Consider the following 21851-nt stretch of genomic DNA (forward strand, 5'->3'; position numbering starts at 1 on the left):
AGGTGGCTCATTACCAAGGTACTACAGAAGAAACATCTCATGATGGGTAAAACCAGTGAGCTGTCTCAAGACCTTCGCAACCTTACTGTTGCAAAACATACTGATGGCATTGGATACAGATGAATTTCTAAATTATTGAACTTTCCAGTGAGCACTATTGGGTTATAATCTGGAAATGGAAAGAACATAATTTCACCATAAACCAGCCACTGCAAGATGCTCTACGCAAGATATAATAATTAGATTAATAAGATAAAAATAATTATCAGAAGAGTCATCCAAGAGCCAAGGCCCACTTGTGGAAAGCTACAGAAAGACCTGGAATCAGCAGGTAAAATTGTTTCAAAGAAAACAATAAGTAATACACTGAAACTCCATGGCCTGTAAGCACACTCAGCATGCAAGACTCCATTGTTGAACAAAAATCATGTACAAGAAGATTTAAAGTTTCCTCCACAAAATTTAGGCAAACTTGTGAAATACTGGGAGAATATAGTCTGATCAGATGAGACCAAAATTGATCTCTTTGGATGCCATAATACACATCATGTTTGGAGGCGAAAAGGCACTACGTTTCATAACCAAAACACCATACCAACAGTGACGTTTGGAGGTGGAAGCATCATGGTGTGGGGGACGTTTTTCAGTATACATCACTGGCAAACTTCATATAACTGAAGAAAGGATGAATGGATAAATGTATTGATACGTTCTTGAAAAAATTAGCCATCTACCAGGATGATGAAGATGAATCAAGGGTGGACATTTCAGCAAGATAATAATAACAAACACTTAGCCAAGGAAACTCTCAATTGGTTATAGAGACAGAAAATAAAGCTACTAGAATGGTCCAGCCAATCACCTGAGCTGAATCCAATAGATAATTTATGGAAGTAACTAAAGTTAGAAGTTCATAGAAGGAGCCAACGGGACCTTCAGGATTAGAAGAGTGCTTGTGTGGAAGAATGGAAAAAATCACACCTGAGCAAAGCATGTGACTTGTTTCTCCATACAGGAGGCATCTTGAAGCTGCCATCATCAACAAAGGCTTTTGTTCCAAGCATTAAATAAATTTCAGTAATCGTGTTCAATACTTTTCACTGTGTCATTTCTCATTACTACACATCCCTAAATTTATCCAAATCTATGGTTTTATTTATTTGCCTGTGTCGATTGGATGGGTTGTTGCCAAAGTCTAGTGAGAAATGCATGTCAATAGCATCTTTAGAAATATATTTTTATATTTACTTGAAAAATTGATGATAAATTCAATACTTAAACTTTGCTTTTATAATCCTTTTTTAAAAAAATATCTTGAGAATGGTAGGTTCCACAGAGCTGAAACCAGGTATGGGAACCTTTCACAGTGACTGATTTACCTATTTAGCAAATTTGGGACCAGTCATTTTGCCACAAATGTCTATTTTTGTGTTGTTGGTTTTTTTTTATTTCAAATATATCAGAAATGGTAGGTCCAAGACAGCTAAAATCCAGTGTAAAATTTTCAAAAGTGCCTGATTTACCTATGCGTAAAAATTTGATGCAGATTTGTCCACTCATTTGGCCATGCATAAAGAACAGACATCATAAATTCCTTTTTATATAAATAAAGTAGACCTAATGCAATAATTATTTTTGCATTTATTCATTGTACATAAAACAATATTAGTACATTAAAGGGGTTGTCCACTACTCGGACAACTCCTTCTCAATCACCATGTTTACTCCCGGTAAAATAACACTTATACTCACCTCCGGTGTCGGCGTAGTTCCAGTGTTGTTGTCACACGCTCTCTTGGGGCTCACATGACATTGTTATTTCACGTGAGTCCTGTGCAAATTCAGCGCTGGATTCACTCTCCCTGCCTTCATATGAATCAAACATCAAGAAGAAATCAAAGCTGTGGCTGGCCCTCACTTCTTCTTGTTATTTGATTTGTCTGAAACTGGGTGGAGGGAAGTATGTACTGACTGGGTGCAGAGCTCACATGATGTAACAACCTCATGTGACCCCGGGAATGTGAGTATAATTGTTATTTTACTAGGGGCAATCAAATTGTAATATCCCAAGATGCCCATAGATTCCTATGGAGTTTCGTTCTGCGAACATTCTCAGAATGAGGCTTCATAGGTCTCACGCTCACGCTCGTGAGAAATGCCGTATGTACCGCTGACCAGGCGTGACCTATACAGCCTCGTTCTGAGAACGTTCTCAGAACAAGCTCCATAGGTTTCGATGGGCATTGTGGGATATTACTCCATTAGAATACATTGTAACTTCCAGAATTTCTTTTCAATAAATTAGTAAAATGAGGGAGTGCGGGAGAGTGTTTATTCCCCAATTGGATTACATCGAAACATCAAGTTGTTTTTTTTTAATAATTCAATGAATTGGTGACCGAGGGCATGTGTGGGAGTGTTCATTCAAATGTTTTATTTTGTTACCTGTGTATGTTTTTTAATTTTATACTTACCAGGTTAGTAATGGGGGTGTCTGATTGATGTCTATCAATGAGTAACCACTAGGCTTGATGCCAGCTGTCAGTTCACATCTGACATCAACCCCAAGAGTAATACCACAATTGCCACTGCACCCGAGCAATCAGAAAGAGCAGGACAAAGCACAAGAATTTGTCTAATCTAATTGATGTGCCACTTTTGGGGCATCTGTAAGCTGCTATTTTTAGGCAGACAGAGGTCAAATAACCATGGGCCTTCCCAGCTTGATAATACCAGCCCCCAGCTGTCTGCTTTACCTTGGCTGGTTAACAAAAATAGGGCAGAGACCAAATATTTATTTCAATAATTTTTAAAAATGGCGTGGGATCCCCTATATTTTTGATAACAAGCCAAGATAAAGCTGACAGCCTAGGGTTATAGCCCACAGTTGTCTGCTCTACCTGTGCTAGGTATCAAATATAGGCGGGAGCCCCATGTAATTTTATTTATTTATTCCGTATACATATTGCCCCCATTTTACAGCCCTCTAGCCCTTACTACAACCATTTTTACAGCCATTTTACAACACCTCCTATATTGTGGAGGTTCCAATGCTGAAGCCTCTAGCAATTATAATTAATCAGCTATCCTCTGGAACTGATATACAGTATATATAGTGGAGAAACCCCTTCTAAACTGAATGAAGCTATGACTTGGAGAGTGTATGTTTTTGTAAATAGTAGGAATTGTACATGACATCTGCATAACTCTATTTCAGCTTTGCCTAGCATAGGACCAGGAAATCTCACAGTCATCAATATTACTTTCAACTCCGTTCATCTGAAATGGGATGCATTTGATCTTCACGAATGTCAAGAGATTTTACAAAACTGGATTATTATCACAAAAGATCTTGAAACTAACATCTCAAAGGGTAATATATATTTATGTGTGAAGTGTATGTCCACCTATGAACACCATTCATATAAATATAGGCTGCCTAAAAAGGTAAGTAATTTTGGAAAAACACCTCACTACATAAGTTGTATTGAGCATTTGTATCATGGTGCAGAGTTGAATTTACAGTTTAGCTGGTTGTCAATGGAAATAGTCAACACGTTTACTACAAAACACATTCTTAACCCCTTCATGACCAATGATTTATTTTTACGTCATCGTCTGTGTCCCTGCCTTTGATGCAGGCTTATATACTGAGCCTGCATTTTTTCCCTCACTTGAGGGCTGATTTAATCAGCCAACAAGTACCTCTAACAGCCATGGGGGCACCCAAGACACACTCACAGCTTTTAATCAGTTAAATGCCACGATCAACCACTGACTGTGGCATTTAACACATGCAGACAGGAGGCGTGTCATTGATCCCGCCCATCACATGATCACAGGGCACCTATGAGTTCACATGACAGCCGTTAGCCTGCTGAAGACCCCTGTGCTTGTCATCACGATCCAGCCCGTAGCCGGCATGCATAGGAGATCGTGATTTCATCTATACATAGCAGTGCTGATGCAATGCTCTATATAGCACAGGCGATCAGATGATCGCAGCTTCAAGTCCCCTAAGGGGACAATTATCACCCCCAGGTGATTTTGCGTTTTTCTGGGGGGGGGGGTTTGTTTTTTGCTCCCCTTCCTCCGAGAGTTGTAACTTTTTTATTTTTTCGTCAGTCTTGCCATATAAGGGCTTTTTTTTTTGCGGGATGAGTTGTACTTTTAAATGAAACCATGAGTTTTACTATATAATGTACTATAAAACGGTGAAAAAATTCCAAGTGCAGAAAAATTGCAAAAAAAAGTACAATTGCACAATTGTTTTGGGGTATTTTATTCACCGTGTTCACTATATGATAAAACTGATGTGTTGGTTTGACTCCTCTGGTTGCCATGAGTTCGTAAACATCAAACATGTATAGGTTGCAGGATTCACCTGCCCCTGATAGCCGCCCATGTCAGCTGTTCAAATCAGCTGACATGTGCGGTACTCACTGCCTGGTCAGTGCAGCAGCCGGCGGTAATTACCCCGAGATGAGCCATGACGTACTCAGTACGTCCAATGTCGTAAAAAGGTTAAATACACTAAAAAGTAGAAAGAAAAAAAAGTATTTAAAAAATAAAAATAACCACAAAGTTCAAATCACTCCTCTCTTGCCGCATTAAAAATTAATCTATTAAAAAAATTGTTTATTATTGCTATGCTGACAGCAGTTACTAACACATACATTCATAATATTCTATGTAATTGTTTTAGCGACATATGAAAACTCATCCGTGACTCAGTACCTTGCGAAACAATTGCGTCCTGGGCTCAATTACATCTTTGAGATTAAGGGAATTACTATTTTTGGAGAGCAAACTGGGAGCAGTTTTAAACCTATATCCATCCCTCAGAAAGGTAACTAACAACACAAATTATCAGAAACAATATAATATAGCGATATGTTTCTTAGATTTATTTTTACAACTATGTAAAAAGTTCTTGGTATGTCAAAAGCAATTTTGTAAATATACAGTGAATTTAAAAAAAAAAAAAATATGGCTTACCAATCCAAATAATTATTATCTTTGGTCCAGCTATAAATAAAAATTGTCTCATTCTTTATTACATAGATTTTCTGGGACCCACCATATGCCTATAAAGTGGTTCTGCTTCCATATTTCACAATACAGGCTGCATACAATATTAACTACTTCAGGACCATCCATAGTCCATAAACATCTGGTCTGCAGTGACATTCTAAAACATTATTGCATTGTAGAGAAATTGCAAGTCATTATACAGCTGTGGGGTCAGGGAACCGACTGGTAGAGAGGCTAGACTCCCTGCAGACAAGGCAGACTTCATTTATTATCATGTCTACCTTCTCAGTCACTGTATAAACAGCACTGAATAATCACTGTGTATACAGATTAGGAAGAGATTAGGAAGCACTTAAGGTACCGTCACACATAACGAGATCGCTAGCGAGATCGCTGCTGAGTCACGGTTTCTGTGACGCAGTAGCAATCCCGTTAGCGATCTCGTTATGTGTGACATCTACCAGCGATCAGGCCCCTGCTGTGAGGTCGCCGGTCGTTGCCGAATGGTCCAGGCCATTTTCTTCAAAGGCGATGTGCTGCTGGGCAGGGCACATCGCTGTGTTTGACACTGTGTGACAGGGTCACAGTGACTGCTGAGATCGTTATACAGGTCGCTACTGCGACCTGTATCATTCCTGCATCGTTGATAAGGTCTGACTGTGTGACATCTCACCAGCGACCTCCCAGCGACTTACCAGCGATCCCTATCAGATCGCATCGTTTTCGGGATCGCTGGTAAGTCGTTGTATGTGACTGGGCCTTTATGGTTCTTCCTACTCTAGACCCATAGATCATGTGACATCTGAGAGTAGAGAGAGAAAATAAGCTGCTGGGCCCTTGGAAATCCAGTCAGCTCTCCTATGCATAGAAAAAAATGATTTTTCTCCTGTAACTAGGGATAATATATCAGCCCCAGTTACAGTAGAAATCAGTAATAAAACAAATTTAATAATATTCTCAAATGCAGCCCAAAGGACTTATGCCCATATGGGAGGCCCAGGTGTGTAAAATACATGAAATAAATAAATACATAAAATAAATTGGAATTACTGTTTCCAGACCTGCCCCCACTGAGAAACATATGTCTGATATATCAAAATAATTTATAGTGTGCTCCAGCCCTTTGATGTCATCATAAATCAAGTGAGTAATATAAAAGGTCCACCGGCCGCTGAGCTTGTATGTCACAGATTTGATTTATGATTAGCTCACAGGAATGGAAATGTAGCAGAAATACTCACTCCTGTGATAAAACAGACAGGGAAAGGTATTACTTTAGAGAGTAGCAGCTGTGAGCCCCTGCTGTTTTATCTGTATACTCACTTATCATAAATGACTTAAGATTCCTCTTCTTGCTAGGAACTATGGTATGTGCCGACTATGAACTAGAGCAGCTTTGCACAGTCGCATGCAGCAAATAATAGTACATAACAGTGATACATTTATAAGATTTACTCAGCACAGGAACATATTTTAACACATCCAATTGTAGACATTATTTTTCCAAAATCTATTAATTAATATAAAAGCTGAATGCCAGAGAAGAGAGCTGAAAACTGTTAGGTAGAGATGAGTGAGTATGCTCGCACTGCTTGTTTCTCGATCGAGCATCACTGTTTTCCAGCACGACTCGAGTACCGAGTATAATGTAAGTCAATGGGTAACTCATGTATTTTGAAACTCAGATGCTCAAAGCTCGACCAAGTAACGAGCTTTGGTGAGCAAGCTCGCTCATTACTACTGTTAGGTAATCACATGCAGTTTTGCTCTGCTCCAAAACGTCATCACTCAGCAGTGAGTGTTTGTCAATGCTATTGTGGGGCTGTGCTCTTCTCTCCCAAGTGTGTTGCTGACTGCTTATGATTAAACAAAATTAGGGCTCAGTCACACGGCTGTATCACTTATCCGAGGATCGCATCACAATGCTCGGACTGGTTGGCGGTTCTCCTGACCCAAGCGTGACAGTGTATTTCTGTGCAGGTGTCACTCTCAGATCAGGAGAGCTGCCGGCCAGTCTGATCATTGTGATTCGATCCTTGGATTAAACATATCGTTGCGTGACTACGCCCTTAAAAAAAGGAAAAAGTATGCACCCCAAGAGAAATCTCTTTGGTAATGCCCAGTTGGACTTAAAAAAAAAATGTTTGGGTGGCAACTACTTTAATAACTAAATGTCCACAACAGGGAGGAGAAACAAATAAAAAAAATATTATTATTTTTTCTTATCACTTTTAACATGACAGAGAGCGGTGCATTCCAGGAAACTTTGAGTTTGGGCTGGGGGCATGGTCAGGCCACTGGCCCAAGCTGAGTGATTTCCAATTTTGTTAACAGAGGCAGCTGTACACAATTGAATTAAAAATGGCTCCATTCTTAAGAACCAAGGCTCTTTTGAGGAATTTGGGGGGAAGAGACAGAGTGGAAACTGAAAAGAAACTCTCCATATCCTAGTCCAAATCTCAAAACTTGGAGGTTCTGATCAGTTTCTGCTCTGAAAAAAGATTCTGTGTACACATAGCCTAAGATGATTTTTAATACGATGTAAAATGCAAAGTTTGTTTTTGTAAGCCTTTCTCAGATATAACCATTTAAAGAGAACCTGTCACCACGATTTTCCCTTATAACATGCGGCCAGCACCAGCGAGCCCGTATATACAGCATTCTAGAATATAGTATATTAGAGCCAAGACCACTCTGTATACACTTTTTATTATACTTACCTGTAGGGCGGTCGGGTCCAATTGGCGTCACTGATCTTGGTTTGTCGTCATCCTCCTTCCCAGCTCCATGTGGATGACGTATCTTACGTCATCCACACAGAGGCTGCCATTGCACTGCTGCTTATGCATACTTTGATCTGCCTCGCTGAGGGCAGATCAAAGTATTGTAGAGCGCATGTGTGGGCGGTCTTTGACCTTTCTTCACAGCTGCAGGAGCGCAACAGAGGCTTATGTGTGGATGACCTAGGACGCATCATCCACATGGAACTGGGAAGGAGGATGGCAGCTGCACAGGATAGAGTAGGCACCGGACCGAGACCAGAGATGCCCATTGGACCCGACCACCCCGCAGGTGAGTATAATAAAAGGTCTTTTTTAGTTTCTACAGAGCAGCATGGGCTCTTATACACAGTATTCTAGAATGTTGTATATAGGATCTTACTGGTGGTGGCCGCGGCTCAAAAGGGAAAACCTGGTGACAGGTTCCCTTTAAGAACTTGATACAGCCTTACAGATTTTTTAATGCACTTGACAATGCCAGTTGATTTGGAGATACCATCCCATTTATGGCTGGGTTGATGGTATAAGTATAATATAAATAATTACTTTGCCAACATTTGTTTACCTAATTGTTTTAACAAAGGTTCTCACATATAAAGTGTATCATTATTTATTTGCAGTTGAGAATACAAATAAGAAGATTTTGGAAAAAACTGTGTGGATCATTGCTGCCTTACTGTTTGTTCCTTTATGCACCATATTTTCATGGTAAATATTTCTCTACAATAGCAGAAGAAATAACACTTTTTACCATATCTTATGATGTATTGCTTTTATAAATGGAACCTTTCATGTTGTTGTTAAATTATTGGGTTTTGTGGAAAAAGGATTCTGTGTTTTTACTGTTACTTGTTGATTCAAATTCTTGTTCAGCACCCCAGTGGCGTAGTGTGGGATGCCAGTGCCCGAGGAGAGACAAGTATCTTGCACCTTGTAACCCATGGACCATCAACACACCCACATGCCTTCAACAAACCCAACTGCAACTTTAGAGAACCGCTGAGCGGCTACTTGTTGGCCAGTTGGCAGTTGTTTTATAGCGTGTATAGACAAGATAAACATGCTTCCAATAGGTACAAAGCAATCAGTAAAAATAGTTCTGTGTGCATAGACTGTCATTGTTCTCGGCAATTCATGTCCTGTTCACACGGTATGATATGCTGCCGAGAACTATGATTTTTAAGCAATCTTAGGCCATGTACCCACGGGAGAAAGTTACGGCGTAATTTACTGTTGAAAACCCGCGGATTTTCTAGATTTTCCAGATAAATTTGCGGGCTTACGCAAGTACAGACACTTACCATGTTATCCTATGGGATTTGGGGAGTGCTGTATCAATGCTGTGGTATTTGCGGCTACGGAAAATGCTGCGGATGTCCTGCAGCCGCACGTAACTGCATGTCCATTATTCATGCGGAATTGTCTGTGGAATTCCTGCCTTTCCACTATGGAGATAGAGGCCGGGACTTCCCCAGGAATTCCGCACTGTTTCCGCAGGAATTCCGCAACAATTCAGCAAAAATATCGCAGCAATGGATAGCTACGGATTCCAGGGAGTTGCTGCATGAACCTGTAGAAATGCCTGCAGAAATGTCCGCAGGTACGATCTCCCGTGGGCACATGGCCTAAAAGCATTTCACCCAACAAATGAGCATTTTGCTTGTTTGTCTTGTGATCGGTAGCCGGAAAGGTAATCTGTCAGCAGGATTTTACCTCATTTATAAGTAAAAAGGGAGAAAATAGGAAAAAATATTTTTAACTGGATTCACAACTGGCTCAGTTAAAGGAAACATAAGGAGGTTATTAATGAAATACGGTCGTATTGGGCCACAATAAACAGGGGTGTACTATGGGATTCAGTATCATCATCTTTTTTAATATCTATTTTAGATCATCTCCTTTTTATATATATATATATATATATATATATATATATAATATATATATATATATATTATATATATATCCTTCACTTGCCAGCCTGTATTCACCTTCATGACTAGTCACTTTCTGATTTAATAACTCTGGGATGCTCAAACAGATCCAGTGATTCTGAGATTATTTTTTTTGTGACGTAATGTACTTTATAGTAATGGTAAATATAGGATGATATTTTTTGTGTTTCATTGTGAAAATATCTGAAATTTGGTGAAAAGTTTGAAATTGTTTCGCAATTTTCAAACTTTGAATTTGTATGCCCTTAAACCAGAGTTATGTCACACAAAACAACAAACAAATAAAATTTGCCACATGTCTACTTTACATGAGCTCAACTTTTGAAACATTTTTTTTTCGTTAGGAAGTTAGAAGAGTTAAAATTGTATCAGCAATTTCTCATTTTTCCAACAAAATTTATAAAAACCAAATCAAGTCGTGACTTTGAAGGACCTATAAGACAGAAAATATCCAAAAAGTGACACCATTCTAAAAACTGCCCCCCTCAAAGTGCTAAAAAAAAATGCAATAATTTTATTAACCCTTTAGGTGCTTCACAGCAATTAAAGCAATGTGAGATGAAAAAATGAAAATGTTACTTTTTCCCACAAAAATGTTGCTTTTGCCCCAATTTGGCATTTTCACAAGGGTAACAAGAGAAAATGCACCATACAATTTGTTGTGCAATTTTTCCTGAGTACGCCCATACCTCAAATGTGATGGAAAACTAATGTTTGGGTGCATGTCAGGGCTCGAAAGGGAAAGAGCGCTATATGTGGATAGATTTGGCAGCAATAGACTACTGCAGGTGCCATGTCGCTTTAAGAGCTGCTATGGTGCCAAAACAGCAGAAACTGCGCATGTGTGACCGAATTTTGGAAAGGACACCTCCTGAGGAATTTGTATAAGGGTGTAGGGAGCATAGATCACTTTCTATTCTGATTTTTAGTAGGCAGAATGAACGAAAACCAGCAATTCAGGAATTGGGTTTTTTTTGGGGGGGGGGGGTTATGCCATCCTGCGTGTGGTAAAAGTGATAACAGCTTTATTCTTCAGGTCAGTACGATTACAGCGATATCATATTTATACAGGGTTTTTTTCAATGCTTTGCTAGTTTTGCAGAATAAAAACAATTTTATAGAAAAAAAATTGTTTTTGCATCTCTATATTCTGAGAGCTATAACTTTTTTTATTTTTCTGCTGATGGAGCTCTTTGGCAGCATATTTATTGTGGAAAGAAGACATTTTCAGCTACACCATTTTTTATTTACATTTTATCTTTTTGATCGTATTTTATTTCACTTTTTGTCAGTTTTATAAAAACCATAACTTTATGCCAGGGTTTTTTTTTATTGTGTTTATTGTCTTCACAGAAGGGGTTAAATAGTGTGACTGTTTTATAGGTTGGGTTGTTTCGGATGTGGCCATATCAAATATGCTTTTCTTTGTTTATTTTTGTTTTTTACATACAGTGAGGAAAACAAGTATTATACACTGATGATTTTGCAAGTTTTCCACCTACAAAAAATGGAGAGGTCTGTAATTTGTATCGCAGGTACACTTCAGATGTGACAGAAATAATCTCCCTAAAAAAATTTTTTTTTTTTAAATAATTAATTAGCATTTTATTGCCTGAAATAAGGATTTGATCACCTACCAACCAGCAAGAATTCTGGCTCTCACAGGCCTGTTATTTTTTCTTTAAGATGCCCACCTACTCTGCACTCATTACCTGTATTAATTGTACCTGTTTGAACTCATTACCTGTATAAAATACACCTGTCCACACAGTCAATCAATCACGCTCCAACCTCTCAACCATGGCCAAGAGCAAAGAGCTGTTTAAGGACACCAGGGACAAAATTGTAGACCTGCACAAGGCTGGGATGAGCTACAGGACAATAGGGAAGCAGCTTGGTGAGAAGGCAACAACTGTTGGCACAATCATTAGAAAATTAAAGAAACACAAGATGACTGTCAATCTTACTCAATCTGGGTCTCCATGCAAGATCTTGCCTCGTGGGATAAGGATTATTCTGAGATAGGTCAGGAATCAGCCCGGGTGTATCTAGTCAATGACTAGAGCTGGGACCACAGTCTCAAAATTAGAGTTAGTATCACAGTACGCTTTCATGGATTAAAATCCTGCAGGGCAAGAAAGGTCCCCCTGCTCATGCCAATATATATCCAGGCCCATTTGAAGTTTGTCAATGACCATCTGGATGATCCAGAGGAGGCATCATAGACCTTTTTGTTGTCAACTTCACTCTCCGTGTTTAGAGCAAGAAGAAGAATGAGTACAACCTTAAGAACACCGTCCCAACCGTGAAGCATGGGAGTGGAAACATCATACTTTCTCTGTGCTTTTCTGCAAAAGAGACAGGACAACTGCACCATATTGAATGGAGGATGGATGGGGTCACGTATTGCAAGATTTTAGCCAACAACCTCCTTCCTTTAGTAAAAACATTGAAGATGGATCGTAGCTGGGTCTTCCAGCATGACAATGACTTGAAACACACAGCCAGGGCAATAAAGGAGTGGCTCCGTAACAAGCATTTCAAGGTTCTAGAATTGCCTAGCCAGTCTCCAGACCTAAGCCCAATAGAAAATCTTTGGAGGAGCTGAAACTCAATGTTGCCCAGTGACAGCCCTGAAACCTGAAAGATCTGGAGAAGATCTATATGGAGAAGTGGGCAAAAATCCATGCTGCAGTGTGTGCAAACTTGGTCAAGAACTACAGGAAACATCTAACCTTTGTAATTGCAAACAAAAGTTTCTGTGCCAAAAGTTCTATTTTTCTATTATATCAAATACTTATTTTATGCAATAGAATGCAAATTAGTTATTTAAAAATCATACAATGTGATTTTCTGGAACTTTTGAGGGGGATTCTGTCCTTCACAGTTGAAGTGTACCTACAATAAAAATTACCGACCTCTGCATTCTTTGTACATGGGAAACTTGCAAAATCAGCAGTGTATCAAATACTTATTTTCCACACTGTAAATATATGTATTTATTGGTATCAAATATTTCCTTTTTTTCTTTATATTGTGATTTGTTTTTTTGTTCATTACTTTTACAATTTTTTTTCATCTTTTTTTTACTTTTTTTACTTAGTCCCTCTATGAGACTCTTAAGGGTGCTTTACACGAGACGATCTATCGTGCGATAGATCGTCGGGGTCACGGTTTTTGTGACGCACATCCGGCATCGCTTGCGACGTCGGGCTGTGTGACACCTCCGAGCGACGCAGTATCGCTCACAAATCCACAAATCGTGAGTCGTGTACTCGTCGCTCGGTTTCATAATCTCGTTTAATTAAAATGGCGCCGGTTGCTCATCGTTCCCGGGGTAGCACACGCCGCTCCGTGTGACACCCCGGGAACAATGGACAGCAGCTTACCTCCGTTCCGCGGCACCCGCCGGCTATGAGGAAGGAAGGAGTTGGGTGGGATGTGTCACGTTGCTGTGACGCCGAACGTCCCTCCCACTTCAGGAAGTGGACGTTCTTCGCCCACAGCGAGGTTGTCCAGAAGGTAAGTACGTGTGACGGGGGTTAAACGAGTTTGTGCGCCACGAGCAGCGATTTGCCCGTGACGCAAAAACAACGGGGGCGGGTACGATCGATTGTGAAATCGCACAATCATGAGACAACCTATGGGGGAAGGGCACCACCCTATGGGATCTCCCGGTATACCAAAGCACACTAGACCATCAAGAAAAAGAGTATACCATAAAAGGGATCACCAAACACATGTATTAAATAGATACATAATCTTTATTTGAAAGCACAGAAACCACACTACTGAACACACTGGCAGTGTGGGACACACAAGAAATGTAGATTAAAAACAATTAAAAAGGCCAATCAGGCATACAGTTCAAAGTCAGAACCCTCTATGAGGAAATAGGAAATACTAGCATGTAAAATGCTTGTAGGAACCTCTCTATAATGAAACCGGTAGGCAAAAAACAAACAAATGTTAATTAATTAAGGCCTATAGCTATACATAGTATCTGGAAAAAAGATGCAAAATAAGTACAGAATAGCAATGTTCACATGTAGCTCCTCAGAAGAGACATAGATAGGTCAATGCCTAAGGGACCGATAGAATACATATACTAATGCAGTTACAGCTATAGCAAGGATATAATCACATTGGCTAGACTAACAAATTAGTACTGGCCTGCTATAGTACAATACAATACATATATGGTTAGGTCAAGGGCTTAGTCCTGTGTGAACTAAACACTATTGGAATAGATGGGACAAGTGCAAATTTGTGTATCAAATACTCCAATAAGATATAATACTATAGAGACTGATAGTAGTCAGTTTTATATAGACCAAAAAAATGGCTGGGAAATGGAAGTATATACACAGTATATGGGAAACCGTACTGAATAAATGCACAATGGCACACTGTTCACACCTAAGGCAGACCAGGTAATACAATGCCTCACTAAGCCAGATAGTGCTTAGAATACCTGCGATAAAGCAATATATAAAATAGCAGTCCTAGCAAGAGATCAATGGTAACATACTGAAAAGGCCAAAATAACAAGCAAAATGTGAGATCCCATAAAGTACTGCTACTCTGGCAGAAATATGTAGGCAAGCCTACAGAGGGCCAAATGCCCCAAATAGTGCATTATAAAAATCCATAGACTAGCCCAGGCAGATTACCTAACCAGTCTGATAGTGCAGAGAGGATGGGTTCTGGCGTGATTACCCTACCCATAGGTAGGGTAGGGTAGGGTAATCACGCCAGAACCCATCCTCTCTGCACTATCAGACCGGTTAGTTAATCTGCCTGGGCTAGTCTATGGATTTTGAGCGTTAATCGTATCAAAAACGATTTATACACTCCAATATCGACAGCGACGCCGGATGTGCGTCACTTTCGATTTGACCCCACCGACATCGCAGCTGCTATGTCGTAGTGTGCAAAGTAACCCTAACTGTCATTACTCTGATCACCGAAATAATGTATTGCCTTACACCAGCAATGCAATGTATTACACCTGTCAGTGCTGCACTGACAGTAGCACTTTAGACCATGCTCCTAGTATAGTTTAACAGGTTTGCCGTAACCTGGGGTTGCTATGGCAACGATCAGACCCATGCGATGATGTCTTAAAGGCGTCGTTTGGACGGAGAGAGCACCCTTCCTCTTCCAGCCTCCTAAATGGTGTGATTTATATCGATCACAGCATTTAAAGGGTTAAATAGCCTGGAGGGGTGCAGTTACTAGTCCTGGCTGTGAGAGTCGGGTCTCAGCTGTCACGTACAGATAATAATAAACTCAGCAAGATAATCAACATAGAATAAAATATTTTATTATTACACAGACAGATTTATGTAAGCTATAGGCTTTGGCTGAAAAACACACTTAAAGTTTAATGTGAATAAATGTAAAGTCTTGCACTTGGTCAAAGGAAAGAAAATGTATAATTGTATAATTATGTATTAAATGTCAAAAAATTGAGTACACTCTCACTGAATAAATGGGTGTATGGCTGGACAGGAACCTTAACTTTAGTGACCATATTATTAGCATTTGTCTCATGGTGTTTTTGCCTTCCCCTTGAGCAACATGTTAGTGAGTAAGTTGTACTCAATGAACTTATGTAAACTACATTCAACCTAAAAACAATGAAAGTATGTAGCTATTTCAAAAACAAATTCTGCAATAACTTTACATGGCAAGTAAAAGAGACCTGATGCCTCTGTCACTCCAAGTCTCTTCCATACCCTGCACCGCCTTCTGTTTGACTGACAGCTTCTTTTCCTGAAGTCACAAAGCATAAAGGTTGGAGTCAAGCAGGAGGAGTTGGTGTTGGGCAAGGAATAAAAGTGGAGTGACAGGGGCTTCATCTTTAACATTGTCCTACAGCCTAATTTGCATATAAATTCAAACACTGATTTCTCAGTAAAGTAGGAACAGATTGGCCATGTAGAAGTGCTGCTGGACTTGGTTTTGAAAGAGCTATATGCGCATATAAATATGTGACGCCCTGTCCTATCAGGTCGTCACAGGGTATTGTAAAATCTGCCCTTCTGTGCAATATCCACCTCCTCCTTGGTTACGGGTCCCCAACTTATGGTGTTGCCAAAACCAGCTAATCAAAATCCTAGGAACACTCTGCACCACACCCACCAGACACACCAGTGGACGGCCTGAGTGAAATAGGGTCGCCCACTTGGGGAGTTGGTAAGGGGAGGTCAGGAGTGTCAGGAGTAGGCCAGTGTAGTGTTGGAGGTGAAGGAGAGAGGAGGTCAGGAGCCGGGCTCCTTGGAAGTAACTAGGTGTCAGACGGTGGTCTGGGCCTAGTAGGAGCTGGACCCCCGGTCGCAGGGGATCGTGACAAGGGGCACGGAACTGTCGAGGAGGACAGACGGCGGCCTTGTACCATCTCCGGGCTGTGACCAGGGCACAACGGGGTACGTGGAACCTAGGTCAGGGAGTAGTTTCATACAACCTGACAATTCACCCGACGAGAACGGAGCCTTCAAGATCCGCTCTCCACCTGCTCCAAAATCGGGGTACTAACGCAACGAGGGGGATAGGACTTTCCACAAAACGGTCCAGGAAATCCCAAGCGTGAACCCTGAGAGCAAGCTCCCACAGTTAGCCACACTGGGGAGTGGAACCCGATTAGTTTTACGCTACCAGGGCCATCTAAGAAGTAGACAAAGTGCCAGGGAAGAGGTCACAGATCATCAGGCAACACCATCGGGGACGGGACCCAAACTAGCTCTCCTCGGCGGCAGCGGTGTCCCGAACATTTTGGTTTTGGGGGCATCCCCCCTAGCCGTGGAGGGTTGCAATACCTGGCTGCCAGTTTCATCACCCTGGGTACTTCCCAACGGCAGCGGTGGTACTTCATCTTTCCACACAAACTCTACATTCATAATCCCCTGTAAATACCCCCTTCATTTGAGTGGCCGCACGACCCCCGGGTCCGGACACCCATCGAGCCACCGCGCATCCGGATCCGAGCAGCCAGGCTGTTGATGGTGGGGGCAGCACACCTCAAATTCCTGGCGTCACGAACAGGATATGAGCAGGACCCACTTACCTGGGTGACGTGTGCCTTGAAGACCGAAAGCCGCGAGTCAAGATCCCGTTTCCCGCCAATGCCGCCATTTTCCACCATCTTTTCGCGCCAAAACGCCATCTTCCCCGCGAAAGTGCGCGAAGCAAAAGCCCCGCCCTTCGTCCTGAGTGTGAGGCCGGAACCAAAAGTTCCCAGAGGACCACAGCATCAAGAAGAGTGCTGAGTGAAAACTGAGGGGGCGCGCGCGAGAATGTCTGCTCCAGATGATGGAAGCGTGGCGGTGCTGCCACTACCCGACCAGGCTAACGCTGATGCGGCGGCATCGGAACCCGCGGCAGTTGCGCCCATAATGCCGATAACCTTGCGCTAAGAAGTAGACCGCAAATCCGGATTCGAGCAGCCCGGCTGCTGACGTGGGGGCGGCACAAATAATTTCGGGAGCAAAATCCTGCTGCTTTAAGACAACTCCCTTGCTGCCAACTGCAGTACGCAAACAGGCCGCAACAGTAGAGATGAAGCCTCCAGAATCTCATAGTATATGGAGCTGGAAAACCAAAGCTCCATGTACAACGTAGTGGCGGTTCTCAGAGTCTGCTTCTCAAATGCCATTGAAATGATTCAAGTAAAATATATCTTTGTACCGTGTTAGCCAGTAGAGATAAAAAAATTTGTTTAAAAGAACTGAAGTCCTCAGTGGTTGATACCTTTTAATGGCTAACTGAAAAGATGGTAATAATAGCAAGCTTTCGAGACTACTCAGGTCTCTTCATCAGGCATGGTATAACACAAAATCTGAAGAGTCACATATTTATACACAACAGGACATAGAATGGGGCAGTAAAAAAAACAAAAAAAAAAAACAACCAAGTTATATAAAACAGAACTATCTCTATGGCAGGGGGGCAAACTGTTGTGGCCATAAATTTTGCTGCAGTTCAGTGTGAAAGTTTTATTGTCCTTTGATAAGGGTCTGGTCCAGGCTGTGACACGCTCGGATGGTCAGATAGATAGTTCTGTTTTATATAACTTGGTTGTTTTTTTTTTTTACTGCCCCATTCTATGTCCTGTTGTGTATAAATATGTGACTCTTCAGATTTTGTGTTATACCATGCCTGATGAAGAGACCTGAGTAGTCTCGAAAGCTTGCTATTATTACCATCTTTTCAGTTAGCCATTAAAAGGTATCAACCACTGAGGACTTCAGTTCTTTTAAACAAATTTTTTTATTGAAATGATTGAACTTCAGCTGGGTGGCAGGTGTCAGTTTACCACCAATCTGATATTGATGGTCTATTGTAAAAGGTCAACAGTATGTAAGACTGGAGCACCCACATGTCTGCTACCTATGAGAAGCTGTATGTACTGTATATAATTTTTGTGCTTTGCGTAGCTATTATGTATGTTGTGTCATGTGTCCAAGACATGTTTTCAGTTGACATTATCCGCTTCAACTCTTTAGTGCCCTTCACAGCTCCATATGTAGTGAATGAGCTAAAATTATAAAGGCAGGTATTTTAGCACCACTAAGCAATTTCGGTGTGTAACTGTATGCAGCACATGTACCACTGCAAACTTTAAAAATGATACTGTACATCCTACACAAAGAATGCTGTAAAAAATAAATATTACCTCCCCCCAAAATATAGGATCATACAAGAAATCAAATTGACATTTGTAATCCAACAAAAGTTATATATAGTTTGTCCCAAAGATAAAAAGCCCTCATATTGTTCAAACAAAGAGAACCAAAAAGTTAAATAATAAATCAAATAATGGAGTCACAAATCAATTTTTTTTCCAGAGTATGGCATTTGTCCCATTGTCATCCGTTTTGCTAATCAGACTCTGCCATTAAAATCTATGGGGCTCTATATAAAATGGAAGAAACACAGAAGACGTACTTTGTTTTTCAATATTCCATATGAGTTTTATCCATGAATAAAAAAAAGTTTGACAATTTACCTCTGCTTCAGTTTTTAAAAATGAATGAGAAAAAAAATGGATGCAACAGAGAGGCAAAACGATGGCAAAATGGATGACATGAGAGAAAGATGGTCAAACTAACTCGGAGGTACAAATAGACATGGTTGTGGGATGTGTAATGGCTTGCTCACACAAGCATACAACATGGATGAGGACTATCCAATATTTTACCAGATAGCACAAGGACCAATGTTATAATTTTTCATGCTGTTTAAGGTAGACTCAAGTCCATCAAGCTTAACTCATGACTAGTGATGGGCGAACTTGCAGATAACCGGGAATAGCGGGTCTAACCAAGTTAACACAAAACAACAACTCAGTTCTGACATAGGATTGGTCCCGGATATCTGGCCAGATGCTGGTCCCCATATAAGTCTATGGGGACAAGAATCAGGTGATTGAAAATGGTGGTAGAAGGGATAGGGGGATAGGTACAAGCGGGCTATACTTACTGAAGCTCTGGTGCAGCTGTAACTGTTCCTGGTTGCTCATGCACTTCCGGGGACGCTCATTACCTTCATTGCATATGCACTGCTTTCCCCGCCCACTAGCATCTGTGATTGGTTGCAGTCAGACGCGCCCCCACCCTGAGTGTCAGCGTGTCAGTTGACTGCTTCCAATCACAGATGCTATGTGTGTGTCTATCATGATATAAAAATAAATAAATAAAATCTTTAGCATCAGGTCCCCCCACATTATGATACCCAAAACAGATAAAGCCCATGGCTACAGGCTGCAGTCCCCTTGCGCTTATCGTGGCTGTGGACCAAAATAAGAGGAACCACATCTGGATTTTTTTCATTATTATTTAAACAAATTATTTTAAAAAACGGCGTGCAGTCCCATCCCAATTTTGATACCCAGCCATGATTTAAACTCGACAGTTGGGGCTGGTATTCTCAGGCTGGGGAGACCCATGGTTATTGGGCCCCCCAGCCTAAAAATAGCAGCCTGCAGCTGCCCAGAATTGTTCCATCCATTAGATGCAAAAATCCCTGCACTTTACCTGGCTCTTCCCGATTTCCCTGGTGCGGTGGCAATCGTGGTAATAAGGGGTTAATCACAGCTACCACTAAGCCTTAGATTAGTAATGGGAGGCATTTATCTGTAAGTAAAATCTGTAAGTGAAAGTAAATAAACAAAAATACCAAATTAATCTTTTATTTGAAATAAAAAGACAAAAAAACACCCTCTTTCACCCCTTTATTAACCCGAAAAACCCCACTTCAGGTACAACGTAATCCACACAAGGTCCCACGATCTAGCTCTGCTACATCTAAAGCAGACCTGGGCAAGGGGCGGCCCGCGGGCCACATCCGGCCCGCCTACTCTCTGTGACCAGCCCGCCTGGCTCCGGGCGTCCTTGCTGGCCGGTCACTGATGAGGGCAATCTGACCTGTTGTCCGGAGCTCCAGGCTCCGGGCGGCCCGTGGTCAGATTGCCCTCATCACACGCTGCGTGCCGGCAGGGAACAGAGGACAGATACTGCAGCACCGCACAGTGCAGCAGCGGAACGCAGGAATCTGTCCTCTGTTTCCTGCCGGCACTTTCTCTGTGACACACACGCGCGCGCCCTGATGTCGTCAGTACGGCGCGCGTGTGTGTCATTTGAAAAGTTCCCGCCCCGGCAGGAGAAGAAGATGCAGCAGCCGGAGCCCGTACGGAGAGAGGAAGCAGCTCAGCGGGGAGCCGTACAAGAGAAGAAGGATGTCAGCGGGAGCCCGTACGGAGGTGCCTGAGGAGGGAAAGGTGAGTGGTGACTAGTAACCTGAGGGAACAATGGGGGGAGTGGAGGGGAGGGGGGGGGTAACTGGTGAGTAATATTTGGGTGTAGTGATGTAGTATATGGCAATGTAGTTTTACAGGTGTAGTATATAGGGGTCTAGTGATGTATATGTGGATGTAGTGATGTATATTACAAGTGTATATAGGGGTGCAGTGATGTATATTACAAGTGTATATAGGGGTGTAGTGATGTATATTACAGGTGTATATGGGGGTGTAGTGATGTATATTACAGGTGTATATAGGGGTGTAGTGATGTATATTACAGGTGTATATAGGGGTGTAGTGATGTATATTACAGGTGTATATGGGGGTGAAGTGATGTATATTACAGGTGTATATAGGGGTGTAGTGATGTATATTACAAGTGTATATGTGGATGTAGTGATGTATATTACAAGTGTATATAGGGGTGTAGTGATGTATATTACAGGTGTATATAGGGGTGTAGTGATGTATATTACAGGTGTATATAGGGGTGTAGTGATGTATATTACAGGTGTATATGGGGGTGAAGTGATGTATATTACAGGTGTATATAGGGGTGTAGTGATGTATATTACAAGTGTATATGTGGATGTAGTGATGTATATTACAAGTGTATATAGGGGTGTAGTGATGTATATTACAGGTGTATATAGGGGTGTAGTGATGTATATTACAGGTGTATATGGGGGTGCAGTGATGTATATTACAGGTGTATATGGGGGTGTAGTGATGTATATTACAAGTGTATATGTGGATGTAGTGATGTATATTACAAGTGTATATAGGGGTGTAGTGATGTATATTACAGGTGTATATAGGGGTGTAGGGATGTATATTACAGGTGTATATAGGGGTGTAGTGATGTATATTACAGGTGTATATAGGGGTGTAGTGATGTATATTACAGGTGTATATGGGGGTGCAGTGATGTATATTACAGGTGTATATAGGCGTGTAGTGATGTATATTACAGGTGTATATGGGGGTGCAGTGATGTATATTACAGGTGTATATGGGGGTGTAGTGATGTATATTACAGGTATATATGGGGGTGAAGTGATGTATATTACAGGTGTATATAGGGGTGTAGTGATGTATATTACAGGTGTATATGGGGGTGCAGTGATGTATATTACAGGTGTATATGGGGGTGTAGTGATGTATATTACAGGTATATATGGGGGTGCAGTGATATATATTATAGGTGTATATGGGGGTGTAGTGATGTATATTACAGGTATATATGGGGGTGTAGTGATGTATATTACAGGTATATAT

At 41.2% G+C, this 21851-nt stretch overlaps 1 protein-coding gene across 1 annotated transcript in view; it reads left to right on the forward strand.

Annotated features, from left to right (window-relative positions):
- IL12RB1 (interleukin 12 receptor subunit beta 1) overlaps positions 1-21851 on the forward strand; it is a 159687-nt gene that overhangs the window by 134184 nt on the left and 3652 nt on the right. Inside the window, exons 11-13 of the mRNA XM_075352434.1 lie at positions 3218-3373; positions 4706-4849; positions 8435-8522. Coding sequence (XP_075208549.1) covers positions 3218-3373; positions 4706-4849; positions 8435-8522 — 388 coding nt within the window. The remainder of the gene's footprint in view (positions 1-3217; positions 3374-4705; positions 4850-8434; positions 8523-21851) is intronic.

Source organism: Anomaloglossus baeobatrachus, chromosome 1, assembly GCF_048569485.1.
Source record: "Anomaloglossus baeobatrachus isolate aAnoBae1 chromosome 1, aAnoBae1.hap1, whole genome shotgun sequence".
NCBI classification, from domain to species: Eukaryota; Metazoa; Chordata; class Amphibia; order Anura; family Aromobatidae; genus Anomaloglossus; species Anomaloglossus baeobatrachus.